Raw genomic sequence first — 13,060 nt, 5'->3', positions numbered from 1 at the left:
AAGCACACACACACACACACACACACACACACACACACTCACACTGTTCTTTGTTAGGGTAAAAAAGCTGATAAGCAGGATGACAATAAAGAGCCTCATGCTGGCAGTGACTGAGGAGGGAGGGAGGGAGAAGAGAACGAGAGTGAAAGAGTGGGAGGGAAAGAGGGAGAGTGGGAGGGATGACAAGAGGGGGGGGGTTGACATATCCCAGTCGAGCCCTTTTAGCCAAAGTATTTGTTTCAGCTGCTATTTTCAGTTCGACCCCCCTCTCTCCTTGCTTCCCCAACCTTGGCTATCAAGATCACACTGACTCCCCCATCACCCCCGCTCCCTCAGAGTGAATGAAGGTGAGGAAGAAAAGGAAGGAGGCAGAGAGGGAGAGAGTAGCGGGGGGAGAGGAGAAGCCCACGACTAATATGGTAAGTCTGGGTGCTCTTCCTGCACCCTCCCAAGCCGAAGGTGCTTTCTGGGGCAGGGGCCAGCTTTCTGGGAGGGCAGCGGGGATTTACCCTTGTTGACACATAAAAAAAGAGAGGGAACAGGGAGGGAGAGAGGCAGCGGAGGGGATTTGGCGTGTGTCCTTTCTGCAGCATGAAAGAGACTGCGAGACGCACAGTGCTTTGTTTACTTACTACTGGAGAGTTTGATAGACCCCCCTCTTCTTCTTCTCCTCCTGTTTTCTTCTCCCCCCCACCATCCCTCCATCTGAAGTGCAGGGCATCGACCTGAGAGCGGAAGGAACTGTTGTATCCGGGTCCTGCAGTGCTGGCATTTTGTAGTGTGGTTTGATTTATTGTTTTTTTTTTCTCCTCTCCTACTCTGTCACCTGAGCCAATGGCACCTTGCTCTTTCCTCTGAGTGGGATGGATACCCATGAGGTTGAGACAGGGACAGAGCTGACTGACTGACTGAGTGACTGACTGATTGAATGACTGCTTGGCTGCTTGGCTGGCTGGCTACTCTGAGCTCAGATTTCACTCCTCTTCAGACAGAGGAGAGAGAAAGAGAAAGGGAGAGAACATGGCTGTGGAAGAGGGTGCTGTCTTCCTGACACCAGTGAGTAGTGCTGACATTTGTATTTATTCATATCTATTTATTATTTATGTATTTTTTATGGGGTTTTTTTCAGGACTGTGGGTTGTGATTTAGTATGGTGTTTGGATAATGTTTTGAAAAAAGTTGGAAGAGTGGTTATTGGCAGCCTCCTGTGGTGCACTACTAGAATAATACAAATCTGCTGTGGCAGAAAAAGTAAAATGTCTAAGTTTCAGTCGGAATAATCTATGCCCACATCAAGCATTATGATTGTGATGTGTGTGTGTGTGTGTGTGTGTGTATGAACATGGAAAGTCAACTGATCTGTCGTCCTCAGACGTGCAGATTGTGTGAGCATGCATGTTTGTGGGAGTGTATCACAGGCTGCTTGTAACAGAACATGGGAATTTCACAATATTTTGAAGAACTCTGGGGAATTTAGTATCCCATTGCCCGCAGATAGTAGCCTAAATGCACTGCTGCACCTGCACATCCATAATGTACACTATGCATGCATACTGTCTGTAAGTATGTGTTTATTATCGTGCACGGTGTGGGTGCTCTCCCTGCTCACAGCTGAAAGCAAAGCACGTGCAGGTATGCCGGGCTTGTCTGTAGTAGTTTTATGAATGCATTCATAAAAGATCCTAACGTAAAGGATGCTCCCTCCTTAAGCTATTCATGCACTCAAGCACTGATATGTGTAGTGCCTTATATGAGCGCATGTGAATGATGTGAGTCAGAAAATGCAGAACAGAAGCACACAAAAAACAAAGTTGTTGCACATTTAGATAGAATGAGCTTGTCTCTGAGGCTCTTATTATTTTAATTACTGTCTTTTACTGTATAGCTCTCTTTTTCAATAGAGCATGCCCAGTGGAACATCTATTTCTTGTTGTTAAGAGTTGTTTTACTTTTACAGTAGAATGGAAGAATGTTTAGAGTAATGTTGACACTCATAATAACAGCAGAGGATATTTCCCAGCATGGCAGCAGTGAAGTAGATGTTGATGCACATAGAGTATTTTGGACATTTGGAATCTGAGGATACTCTAAAATGTAATGAATCCTCTTATAGATTATCATTTTGTTGTCAATACCGTGCTTTGCATCCATAACTCTCAATGCTTTGAAAGGAGCACCATTAATAATGATTTTCTGGTGTGAACGTGTTGACAAGTGGAATGGGGGCATTAATTCATCGATAGTTGTTCTATATTTAGCCTACAAAGAGGAGGAGAGAGAGAGAGAGAGAGAGAGAGAGAGAGAGAGAGAGAGAGAGAGAGAGAGAGAGAAACCAGGAGACAGTGGAAGAGATGAGAGAATGAGAGAAAAGGATGTGCCGGTGGTGGTGTGATGTTCTTTGGCAGCAGTAGGTGTTGTGACCCGCTCCTCTTCGCCCTAGGCTTTGGGCTTGTGAAGCTGTGGAGCTCTGTGTGTTTTGTGCTGTCAGGCAAGCAGGGGATCAAGTGAAACAATACAACCGCTTCTGGTCCGGCTCTCCGCTACTAAGCTCAGCTCACCCATGGCCCTACAGCAATGACATCAACATGCCCCGTGTGTGTGTGTCTATGTGTGTCTATATTTGTGTGTGCACGCATACATGCATGTGTGTGCCTGTATGAAGCATGTAAGTAGTATGTGTGGATGTGGATGGATTGATGTATTCCTCTTCATACAGCCTGCAATTCAGTATGTGCAGTGTGTGTGTGTGTGTGTGTGTGTGTGTGTGAGTTTTGGTTTGGTGACATACTCGGTGCTAAGTGCCAAACTGACATCATTGGAGTCTGACGGCCCGGGGATATGAGTCTCTATACAACTGAATATCCTCCAGACTATCACTGTGGTGATGTAATGAGGAGAATATGGGCCAAGTACAAATTCAGCGGAAAAAAAGACAAACACTCTGCAGATCCAACACAACATGATTCTCTGTACCTACAATGATGGATGAAACAAAATATGCAGTCAATTTCAAGGGAGATTCCACCCTAAAAATCACTTTACATTATGCTACCATTATGGTCTTTGACTGTTCAGAACATGGCCAAGTCTTTCCCAAAGACAAGAAGTTGTCCTGGCCAAAAATCCTGCACCTCATCTGTTGGCCACTATTGATAACAGTGAAAGTAGTTAAAGGGCACACATATTCTGTACAAAAATTAGCAAAGTAATAATGCTCATTTGGGTGTAAAAGCTCAAAGAAACATTTTTAAGTTAGTCTCCAATGCTCAAACTGTTAATAGAATTGCTGCATGTTTTGTCTTTTGAAGTGTTGTTTTTCTTCATAAATTTTGGTTGAATGGTCTAAAGAATAACATATGGAAGTTCTATGTTAGGGTGATCCGATGATGAGACCTATTTCAAAATGGGCAATACTGAGGCATACTGTTATTTAGTCTGGACACCAGTCGTGTCCAGAAGGCATTTTTAATTAGATTCAGAGAGTTGATTGTCATTTTTATAGCGACTTAACAGGGAATTATGTGCATTTTTGACTTGGTGAAACCCTAATTGGGAATGATACTGTAAATCTCTGCTTTTCTAGCTATCACTCGTTTGTCAGGTCTCTCTCTCACTCTCTCTCTCTCTCTTCCTCTCTAGTCCTCTTTCTATCTAACAGTAGATTAATGCTTTCCTTCAGGCTTAACCTAGTCTTTAATGGCCCCATTTTCTTTGAACCTCTGATCTGTGGAGGCTTAATCATATTTCTCTTACTAATCTCTAGCCCCATCCTGTGTAATGCTTCATTCACAAAGACCTCAAGATCCCTCATGTTGGACATAGATAGGATGGAGGGTTGGAAATGTTGGTCACTGGTTTTCACTATATAGGCATTAAGGGATAAACTGACTGGTGCGCTGAATAGTGACTTGTCATTGAAGACTACTTAATCTGTTGGCACTTAATCTTGGGCAGATGCAGAAGCAGTGGCAAACAGCACTACATAGTATTTAAAAGATTATTGCAAAATGATCATCTTGGAAAAAAAATATGTAAACTCTCAATCTACACTGCTCCATATCTTTGGTGGTTGTATCTATTTTTAAAGAGAGAACATCTATTTGTGTAGGCATTTCTGTAGCCTACTTTTGTTAATATTTAATTGAGGCGCTATATCACTTTCATTTAGCAACCTGCCACTCCACCATCATTTGACCTCTGACCTCTGGCCAGTCAATGGGGGTACATGTCTTTCCTTTTATGTTGGCTTGCACTGACGCAAATTTCTGTCCCAGCATATTTGAAAAGTTGCTATATTTGTCCCCCTCACTTTTTCCCCGCTGCACTATGCCTTTAAGAAAAGCGCTGTACCTTACTGGCGCGAGGCGCGAGTGATATGCCAGCCAGGTAAATAATGACAAGAAGAGGTGAAAATAGCAAACGGTTAACTCAAAACATTTGAATCTGAAAATCAAAACAACAACAACAACAGCTTAACATGCTTAATGTAGTCCTTCTTTGGACATGCCTAAAAAAAAAAAAGTAGCTGAAATTGACATTTCTGCTTGCAGTTCTAGCTAACAGTCTGATCACTAGCTAGCTATAGCCTGATTTGCGACTGTGCAAACTTTTGTTCAGCGTTAGCCTCATTCATAATTCAGCTTAACATGGAGTTCATGAAGTTGTCAGGGTGCTATTGCGATGCAGGCTGGTCTAGATGAATTTCATATTGTGCTTTTGTGTTAGACTTGATGAGGAGACTACAGGGAGAGAGACAGGCTGCTGCATCAGTTCCTCTACAGGTAGGTTGGTGTGCAGTCGGTTAGGATCAGGTTAGCATGATATAGTCCTATTGTAGAATAAAAGGAAAAAATCGGAATTCATGTTGATGAAGGTTACACATATGGAGGTATATTTCCCCCAAAGCAAATCGTAAATCGTTGTGAAATAAAAAAAATAAATAAATACATGTAAGCATTTTATTGATTACATTTTGCCGCAAAACACGCTACACTATGATGGGGGTATGCAGTGAGTCTGTCAATTAAATATGTGCATTGATTACTAAAAGGACAAAGCAAGAGTGTAGTATTCTAAAAGGCTTTGACGCTTGGCTGGGTTTCACTTACATAATGTTTGATGGTGTAAATCACTGAGTGGTTGTGCTGCAGGCTGTCTGTCCACAGCAATGAGACCCTGCACTTCCATGTCAGAGGTTTCAGTGAGAGGTCAAGCACTTGGTGACACTGAACAAAGCCTGAGAGCCGTGTCGTCTCGCTGGCACGTTACACACAACATGACACACACAGTAAGGGCACAGGCTGGTTATGTAAGAAACAAGACAAATGTTGAGTTGTGTACAAGCATGCAGCTGTACACACACACAGTGCTTTGCCACTTGTTCATTTTAGTCTGCCCAACTGAAATAGTATTATCTGGAGAGGCTTCAACCTAAATAATTGATGATGGAGCTGGGAATGGTGGTGATTTTCTAAATAAAAAGTAGAGATCATCTTAAAGCTGTCGTAGAGAATGGACTGGCAGATTGTAGAAGTGGCTTTCAGTAATTTTAAGTGTTCAGTAACAATATTATCCAGTATTATTGTTGAAGTCCTACCAAATTCAAACAAGTCTTGTAGTATTAATCTACAATCAAAATCCCCTGTGAATATAACCATCATATTGGACTCCAGTATGATTCCAACTATAATTGATTCCAATTTGGCATATTGTATTTGGAACTGATCTTTATTTTATCACACGTTTAACTAGAGCTAAATGTTATCAGTGCATTTCATCCATTATGAGGGAAATTAAATCAAAATAAAACCATGAACTGGTCATGTTTCTCGTCTGTTCTAGACAGATTTCCCAACATCCTTTCAATAAATTTATCTTGCCAAATAAAGAAAAAAGTATCGGATTCTTTTGGGAGGACCAGCCCAATGTCTTGCCCTATTTACTCTCCCCACTTGCTTGCATGCTTTCTCATCACAAAGACATTGTTTTGATTCCTGCAGGGCTCCACTAGTAAACAGAAGTCCCCACGAATCATGTTGATACCGTATGATATGTACAGAACAGAGAGAGGATGCAGGCTATCAGAGAAGTACAGGGAGTAGGCAGTAGGAGTAGGTATACTTCAGTGACAGCGTTGAGGTGGGATACTGTGCTGACAGTGAGCCAGTGCAGAGTGCATGCTGGCTGGGCTGAGGCTGGATGGGAGCCAAGGGGTTTCTAACGGGTCGCCGTGAAGGACACTGATTCTTGGCTTACTCCGTGGAGACTAACAAGTACAGGACCTGAGCCAGGGACTTCAGTTTACACCCGGAATTCCAGTTACTATAGTGGCCTTTTGTGAGTTCTATTACATTGGGTTACGATATAGAATGAAATATCATATTTAATTGATACATGGTGTTGTGTTTTATCAGCGTAATGTGATTAACTGGTGTCTTGGTGAATTGCGCTGTGGTTGTGGTTTGTAGCTATTCATTGCTGTGGAATTCAAAGTATCGCTCTTTCTTCCTGATTGACAAACGAAAAAACAAAGCCAGTTGCAATTCATGTCATTTCAACCCTTTTTTTTTGGAGAACAGTTCAGATCCTAAAGAATTCAGAAGAATGCAACACTATGCTTCACAAGCAAAGCAGTTCTGACATTGAGAGGGTTAATTTGCATATACACATTATTTCTAAAACTATTTGTTTTGTCGTCAAGCAACATAAGATTTAGGCCAGTGTTTCAGAAGTTTATGAGTTTCCAGTCAGTGGCCTAACATATCATGCTATACAGCTATACAATATGAATTATTCTATTGCAACTGCCACTAGTGCACTCTCACTTGATTGCTTACAGTAGCTGGTGTCCAGGAGCCTCATTTATGAAATTTACTTGGATTTTCTCATCACATCAATTTTAGATCACTTCATCATATACAGTATATTTATACTTTTTACACTTTTTGATCGTTGCTTCCTCTGTATTTATGTCCGTTTGGTTTATGGTGGTCTTATATCTGTTATTGGGTTTGTTTTTCATGGCCCTGAACTGTTTTTAATCATATTTACGAAGCACTTTAGGTTCCATTGTTGTATGAAATGCTTGAAAAATTTGATTAGATTTTTCAGAATTGTTTGTATACCTGATTTTCAAAGAATTACTGAATACGCCTGCACATGGACCTATCCATAAATTACAAGTGCTTCTGTAATTTCAACATAGCGTAGGCTACATGTACAAGCTTCAGGTCGACCATAAACGTTCCTAAACTAATCATAGTATGTAACTGATAAAAGCTTGCAGTGTGGTATGCTGCATCTTTCTGTCTGGTAGATGGACATCATAGAGCAACATTGACATAGATTTGTACACATTCTCATTTCTATACTGTAAGTCAGACCCCTGGCTGATGTTAATCAAGCATCAAAGATCAGGAACACTTATCAAGGATCAATTTTTCCTTTCAGACTATAATCAATGGAGTGGGTGAAGTGTGATTTGTTGGTGATCCTGCTTCTACAGGCCCTGGGCCAGTGACACTGTTTGTTATATCAAAACATTCCTCAAGGCCATAAGGAAAGAAATATCATTAGGCCTAGTGGTTGACTGCCACCAGCTGTCCTCCTGGGGCTGTTGGTATGGAAAGAGGAAGAAGACATTTATAAATGTGGACTGATTGGCTGCAATGATATGAGCTTTAGCTTAATGGCCTCTTGCAATCAGGAAATGACTTGGTTTCCAGTCAATGCTAGTTCATCTGCTGTTACTCTTTACGTGCATGCATGCATGCATGAGCACACACAGACTCAAATATTTTGCTCTCACAGTTTTACGTAGCCTATCAGTGGAACAATCTGATCCTGGATGTCTTGGTCACTCACATTTTGGCTTTTGGTCAGATCCCTCTGTGTTCGTCAGAGTTATTTCTGGAATAGCATGGCGGCGGGGGAGTCAGAGCACAATGTTGGATAACTGCTAGTGCTGTTTGGCCCTGCTGAGTTTATCCTAAGTGTCTTTGGACGCAAGGCTAAATTTAGCAGGTCTGGGCATTTGATAATTCCGGGGAATTTGGTCTCTGAGCCTCTGTTATGAGGCAACGTGTCACCGCTTCTCTCCCGCCCGCTTTCTCTCAGGGCATAGAGAAGCAGCACCGGTGCTGAGTTTTACAAAATGCTCTTCGTGGGTACTGCTGTGGAGAAGGAAGACAAAGGTGCAGAGTTTGCTGTGTGTCATTTTGTGTCATACCCAATGTCCCAGGCGCAGACATGCACACAGCACAGAGACACGACTGCCCTGTCTTCCTCACTCAGTCTAGCTTTCTCTCTCTCTCTCTTTCTGTCTCTACTCCCATCCCTCTTTCTACCTCTCCCCCTCCCTTTCTCTCTCTTTCGCACACAAACACGCACATACGCATGCACACCACATTTGTTATAGGGGCGAAAACATGCTTGCCTCATCATTTTATTTTGGTGTGCAAAGCCCTATTTCTGTTGTGAAATAAAGGACAGCCAAGCAGAATAGAGGATGCTCTGCTTCTTGTAGCACAGCGACATAGACTCACAAGTCCTTTAGTGGTGGATAGAGAGAAAGAGAGGAGGTCTCTATGGCAGCAGGCAGGACCACCCACCCGCTTGACTTCCTACCTTTGGGAATCAGAGACATTTGGATTTAACAAAGCTGAAATAACAGTCTGTTGGGATCTAATGGATGACGGAGGATGACGTACATTGTCAGGCTGATATGCTATGGCATTGTTGGCTTTGCTATGGATTCACTTTATGAGATGCTTGTGTTTTAGAGTTGTCTTGCTGTGAACTACGAGTGGAATTTACTATACTGATTTTTATGGGACAATGGACCTGTGTGCGGGTATTGAATTTGTTTTTTCCTGAGTCTGACTGAGAAATTATGACTTCTGAGTTCTATCTGGTATGGTATCACTATTTTGGCATTTCTGTGTGTGTGTGTGTCTACTCATTCTTGTAAGAATGTGTAACGTGATGTCTTGTGTGCCTAATTGTATAGTAAGTCTGTTCCTAATGCGGATAAGCATGTGACCAATGTCTGACCTGACTTGCTCTCTCTTTCTCTCTCCCTTTCTCCCTCTCCCTCTCTCTGTCTCTCTCTCTCTCTCTCTCTCTCTCCCCCTCTATCTTTTTTCTCGTCACTCCAGTCGGACAGTAATGCCAGTTACCTGCGAGCTGCCCGGGCAGGGAACCTTGAAAAGGCCCTTGACTACCTCAAGTCCGGGGTTGAGATTAACATTTGCAATCAGGTGAGTCTTCTGACACTGTTATTAACAAACTAAAATACATTTGTGAACATCTGTCCTCCTTGGGGTAAACGAAGAAACTAAAGTTACTTTTCTACACAGATGAACATGCCCATGCCCATGCAATAATGTTGCATCAGTTGCATTTCAATTGGAGGGCAATTGATCATGAGGGCCCATGTCTAACTGGATAAACTGGATCAAACTCTTTGAAGAAATGTTTTTATTTACTATTAGAACCCTTTCCATTAAGTACAACTAAGCAGGCTATCATTTAATGACACAGAGCCCTATATCTCTTGCATTTCCAAGCTGTGTGATGTTATATGATGAGACTGTGTTGATTTTATTTGTCTGCCCAGAATGGTCTGAATGCTCTTCATCTAGCCTCCAAGGAGGGGCATGTAGAGGTTGTTGCTGAGCTATTGAAGCTCGGAGCCAATGTGGATGCAGCCACAAAGGTAAGGCCTGCCCCTTTACCTACAGTATCGCAGCCCCGCTGATGTTAGGGAGCTCTATATTTGGGTCCAGCAGAAAAACAAGGCTGTATGCTCAACCAGCATACCCGCATGCTGCTAAGCGTTTGGTATTGGTGACACTAACAACCTTTGTTTTTGTTTAATGTCAGATCAAATGAAACCTGTGGGGAAATAGTAACAGGATTCAGCAAAGGAAAATAGAACATAAATAAGAATGGAGCAAAAGGGCGGCTGCATAACAAACACAACTGACAATTTGAACACTAGAACATATGAAGTAGAAATGTATGAAAGAAAGTACAGGATATGCAAAATAGCAGCAGTAGTAGCAGTAGAACAATATGCTTTGCTATGCTAAGCTATGCTATGCTATGCTAAGCTATGCTATGCTATGATATGATATGATATGATGATATGAAACAAGAAGATACAATATGATATGACATGTATCTAGATGATGTGTTCTCACATCTCTCATCACGTCCTCAAAATGCACCGGAGGAAAGTCTCTTCCTTTGAAGCTTCTTCTCTCTGATGCTAAAAGGAGCTGAGAGGAGGAGCCATTGAAAACATTATCCAGATTCCAGTCTGGAAGGCTTTAGCTCCAATTTAGTCCTCTCGTGCAGCCTCTCTGCCAGAGGCTAGATGCCTAGTGCTCACATAAACACAGAGCACAATGAAATATTCAAGATCAAGGAGAAAATCTCCCCCAATTAAGCCCTCTCCGATGTGACCCCGAGGATGTTGAGGGATTAGTTTGAGATCCTGGGAACTCAATGCCCGCTCCTTAATGCCTATCAATTCCTTTTTCATTATGTCACCGATGGAGACAATCAAGGAGGCAGTGCTGTCGAGGATACCTAGATTTAGTAAAACGGAGCGACGTTTCATTTTGGCTGTGTGGGTGCTGGATGCTAAAGTTAATTCTGTATCCGCCCCTCTAATGTTCTGTTGCTCTTGTTGTGGGAGAATTAAACAAGAGGCCTTGTCCTCGGCTCATTAGCCCTCACTCAGTCAGGAGGGCACTGTGAGCATATTTATTACACCAGACAAATTACGGAGGTGAACACCAGCAATGAAGCTATCCAAGGAGCTGAATAGACCTGGATAGAATATAAATAGCAGTATGCAGTTTAAACTATAGGGATAGACATCTCTATATTCATATTTCCTTACATATTTGCTGTGTAAAGCTCAGAAAACTACCATTTTCCTAAGAAAACACTCCAGTATCCTTACCACTACAGTGAGCACAATAGTTTATCTGCTCACTAGGCCATAAGTGAACCACACAATCCCTCTCCACTTGTCCAGAGGATTATGTCAACAGGAAGCATAATCATTGTCAAGTGTCAGCATTTTATTTTATAATTCAGAGTATGAACTACGAGTGGAATTGGTGTTCCTGCCTTTGTAGTCCAGGAAATCCTCTCGGCTCAGTAAACCAGAAACTAAACATATCTTGTCTTTAGCTGCAGTATATACTGTACAGTATATATTGTCTGTCTCTTTGTTAGTGTGCCTAGTGCGTCTGCAGATGTGGTATCTGCTTTGCCTGCCACAGTACACGTGTGACATACCGCTGTTGTGCAACAGCACTACTCACGAACATCAGAGCGCGGTATCACGCGGCCAGGAGAGCGTTGCGGGTCGACCCTGCCTTCACAAGGAGCTATACAGCTTTATAAAAAGCCTCCTGTAGTTTTATTTATGGCCGAGGCACGGCGGGAGCCCATTTATGTGTGGGACGCGGGGTATCGGAAGTGACACATCGTTGGCAGCGCAGGGCCAAGCGGGGATGCCAGAGCTGGAATGCCAGTGGTACAAAAGTATTGCAAAGAATGTGGTTGATGTGAGGGGATTCACTGGGATACAGGGATACTGATATGAATATAGACACACTGGGGTACACACAAGCAGGCACGTACACGAATGTGCAAACAGACACACACACATACGCTCAGGGGCGAGAGGGTACAGTGGGACAGGTGGGCGAGAGCTTAACACACATGCCTGTGGTTGTTCCATGTAATCCAGAAAGGAAACACTGCTCTGCACATAGCCTCGCTGGCCGGCCAAACGGAAGTGGTCAAAGAGCTGGTCACCAATGGAGCAAATGTCAACGCACAGTCTCAGGTGGGATACACATAACACACACATACACACGGACACACACACACACACAATGAAAAACATAATAAAGGCCCATTCACATCTAGAACAATAACTATAAACTTTAAACTATAACTATACATTGTTGCTGCTCAAGCATTCACACTACAGGGTTTTCTGTGATCAGTTCCTCAGCAAACGATGCATCACTGTAGTTAGCTACCAAATTCTCTGCCCCCTTTTTTCTTAGAACTTATCTATTCAACTAATTTGATTGGTTGCAATTTTTTATCATTTTCTCTGCATCCGAAAAATTGCTCTGAGATCGAACCAAAAATATAGCTATATATATTGTCAATTTGGATGTTTTCATAATTATCATTGTAGTGGGAGCTTATAACAATTTCATTTTTTTTTTATAGTTATAGTTATCTTTATAGTTATCGTTCTAGATGTGAATGTGACTTAAGATAATACGGTCCAGAAGCAACCCTACACACTACAGATACATTTATTTGCATGATACTGTATCATGAAGTCATTTACCTTGAAGGAATCACTTAGTGGAAACATCCTTACACTGAGTATCTGGCAGCATGCCAACTAGGCCTCTGCCTCTCAAGGAAACTGCTGTCCTTGCATTTTACATTTAACTCTATCAGATAAAGGTGAGAGGAAGGATTTCAAGCCACATTTCTCTCCTTCTGCTCTCATCCAAACCCCAAATAGCCAATTGAGATATTACTTAGATCAACAGCAACACAGAAGTCTTACAATCCTTTTTGTTTGGTGTCATACTGGCTACCTATCACTATCATGATTGTCAGTTACTCGGTTGATTTCAGTTGATTGTCTGAGTATAATCATTTAAGGCATCTTTGGACATTCTACATTATATATATTCTTATGATTTGATTTATATTCTAGATGCAAAACAGAGGAAAAGGGCTGCACTGCTCAGCTAAGGAAGAAACCAAAAGAGGCTTTACATCACTTAGCTTCTTTTAGATTATTCCTTTTTTATCATTGTGTGCATTCCTTAAATTCTGTTTGCTCAGACATTTTTGGAAAAGCTTTTGGAACTGCCAGTGACAAGGAAACAGTCACTGTGATACTGTTTGTGATATATTTATCTATTTATAATATGCTTGGCAAATCTATTCTATTTTAATGTATGTGTGTGTGTGTCTGTGTGTGTGTGTTGTTCCATGGGTG

At 42.0% G+C, this 13,060-nt stretch overlaps 1 protein-coding gene across 1 annotated transcript in view; it reads left to right on the top strand.

Annotated features, from left to right (window-relative positions):
- Positions 1-13,060, top strand: part of LOC139644876 (ankyrin-3-like) — a 103,603-nt gene that overhangs the window by 25,927 nt on the left and 64,616 nt on the right. The window contains exons 2-4 of the mRNA XM_071520405.1: positions 9,156-9,257; positions 9,617-9,715; positions 11,771-11,869. Of these exons, the coding sequence (XP_071376506.1) occupies positions 9,156-9,257; positions 9,617-9,715; positions 11,771-11,869 (300 nt within the window). The remainder of the gene's footprint in view (positions 1-9,155; positions 9,258-9,616; positions 9,716-11,770; positions 11,870-13,060) is intronic.

This window comes from Centroberyx affinis, unplaced genomic scaffold (genome assembly GCF_046629955.1).
Source record: "Centroberyx affinis isolate AG114_WGS23_722 - 3 ecotype Tasmania unplaced genomic scaffold, CSIRO-AGI_Caff_v1 ptg000801l_1, whole genome shotgun sequence".
NCBI classification, from domain to species: Eukaryota; Metazoa; Chordata; class Actinopteri; order Beryciformes; family Berycidae; genus Centroberyx; species Centroberyx affinis.
The sequence above is the reverse complement of the archived record's forward strand: the minus strand, read 5'-3'. Positions and strand labels throughout refer to the sequence as shown.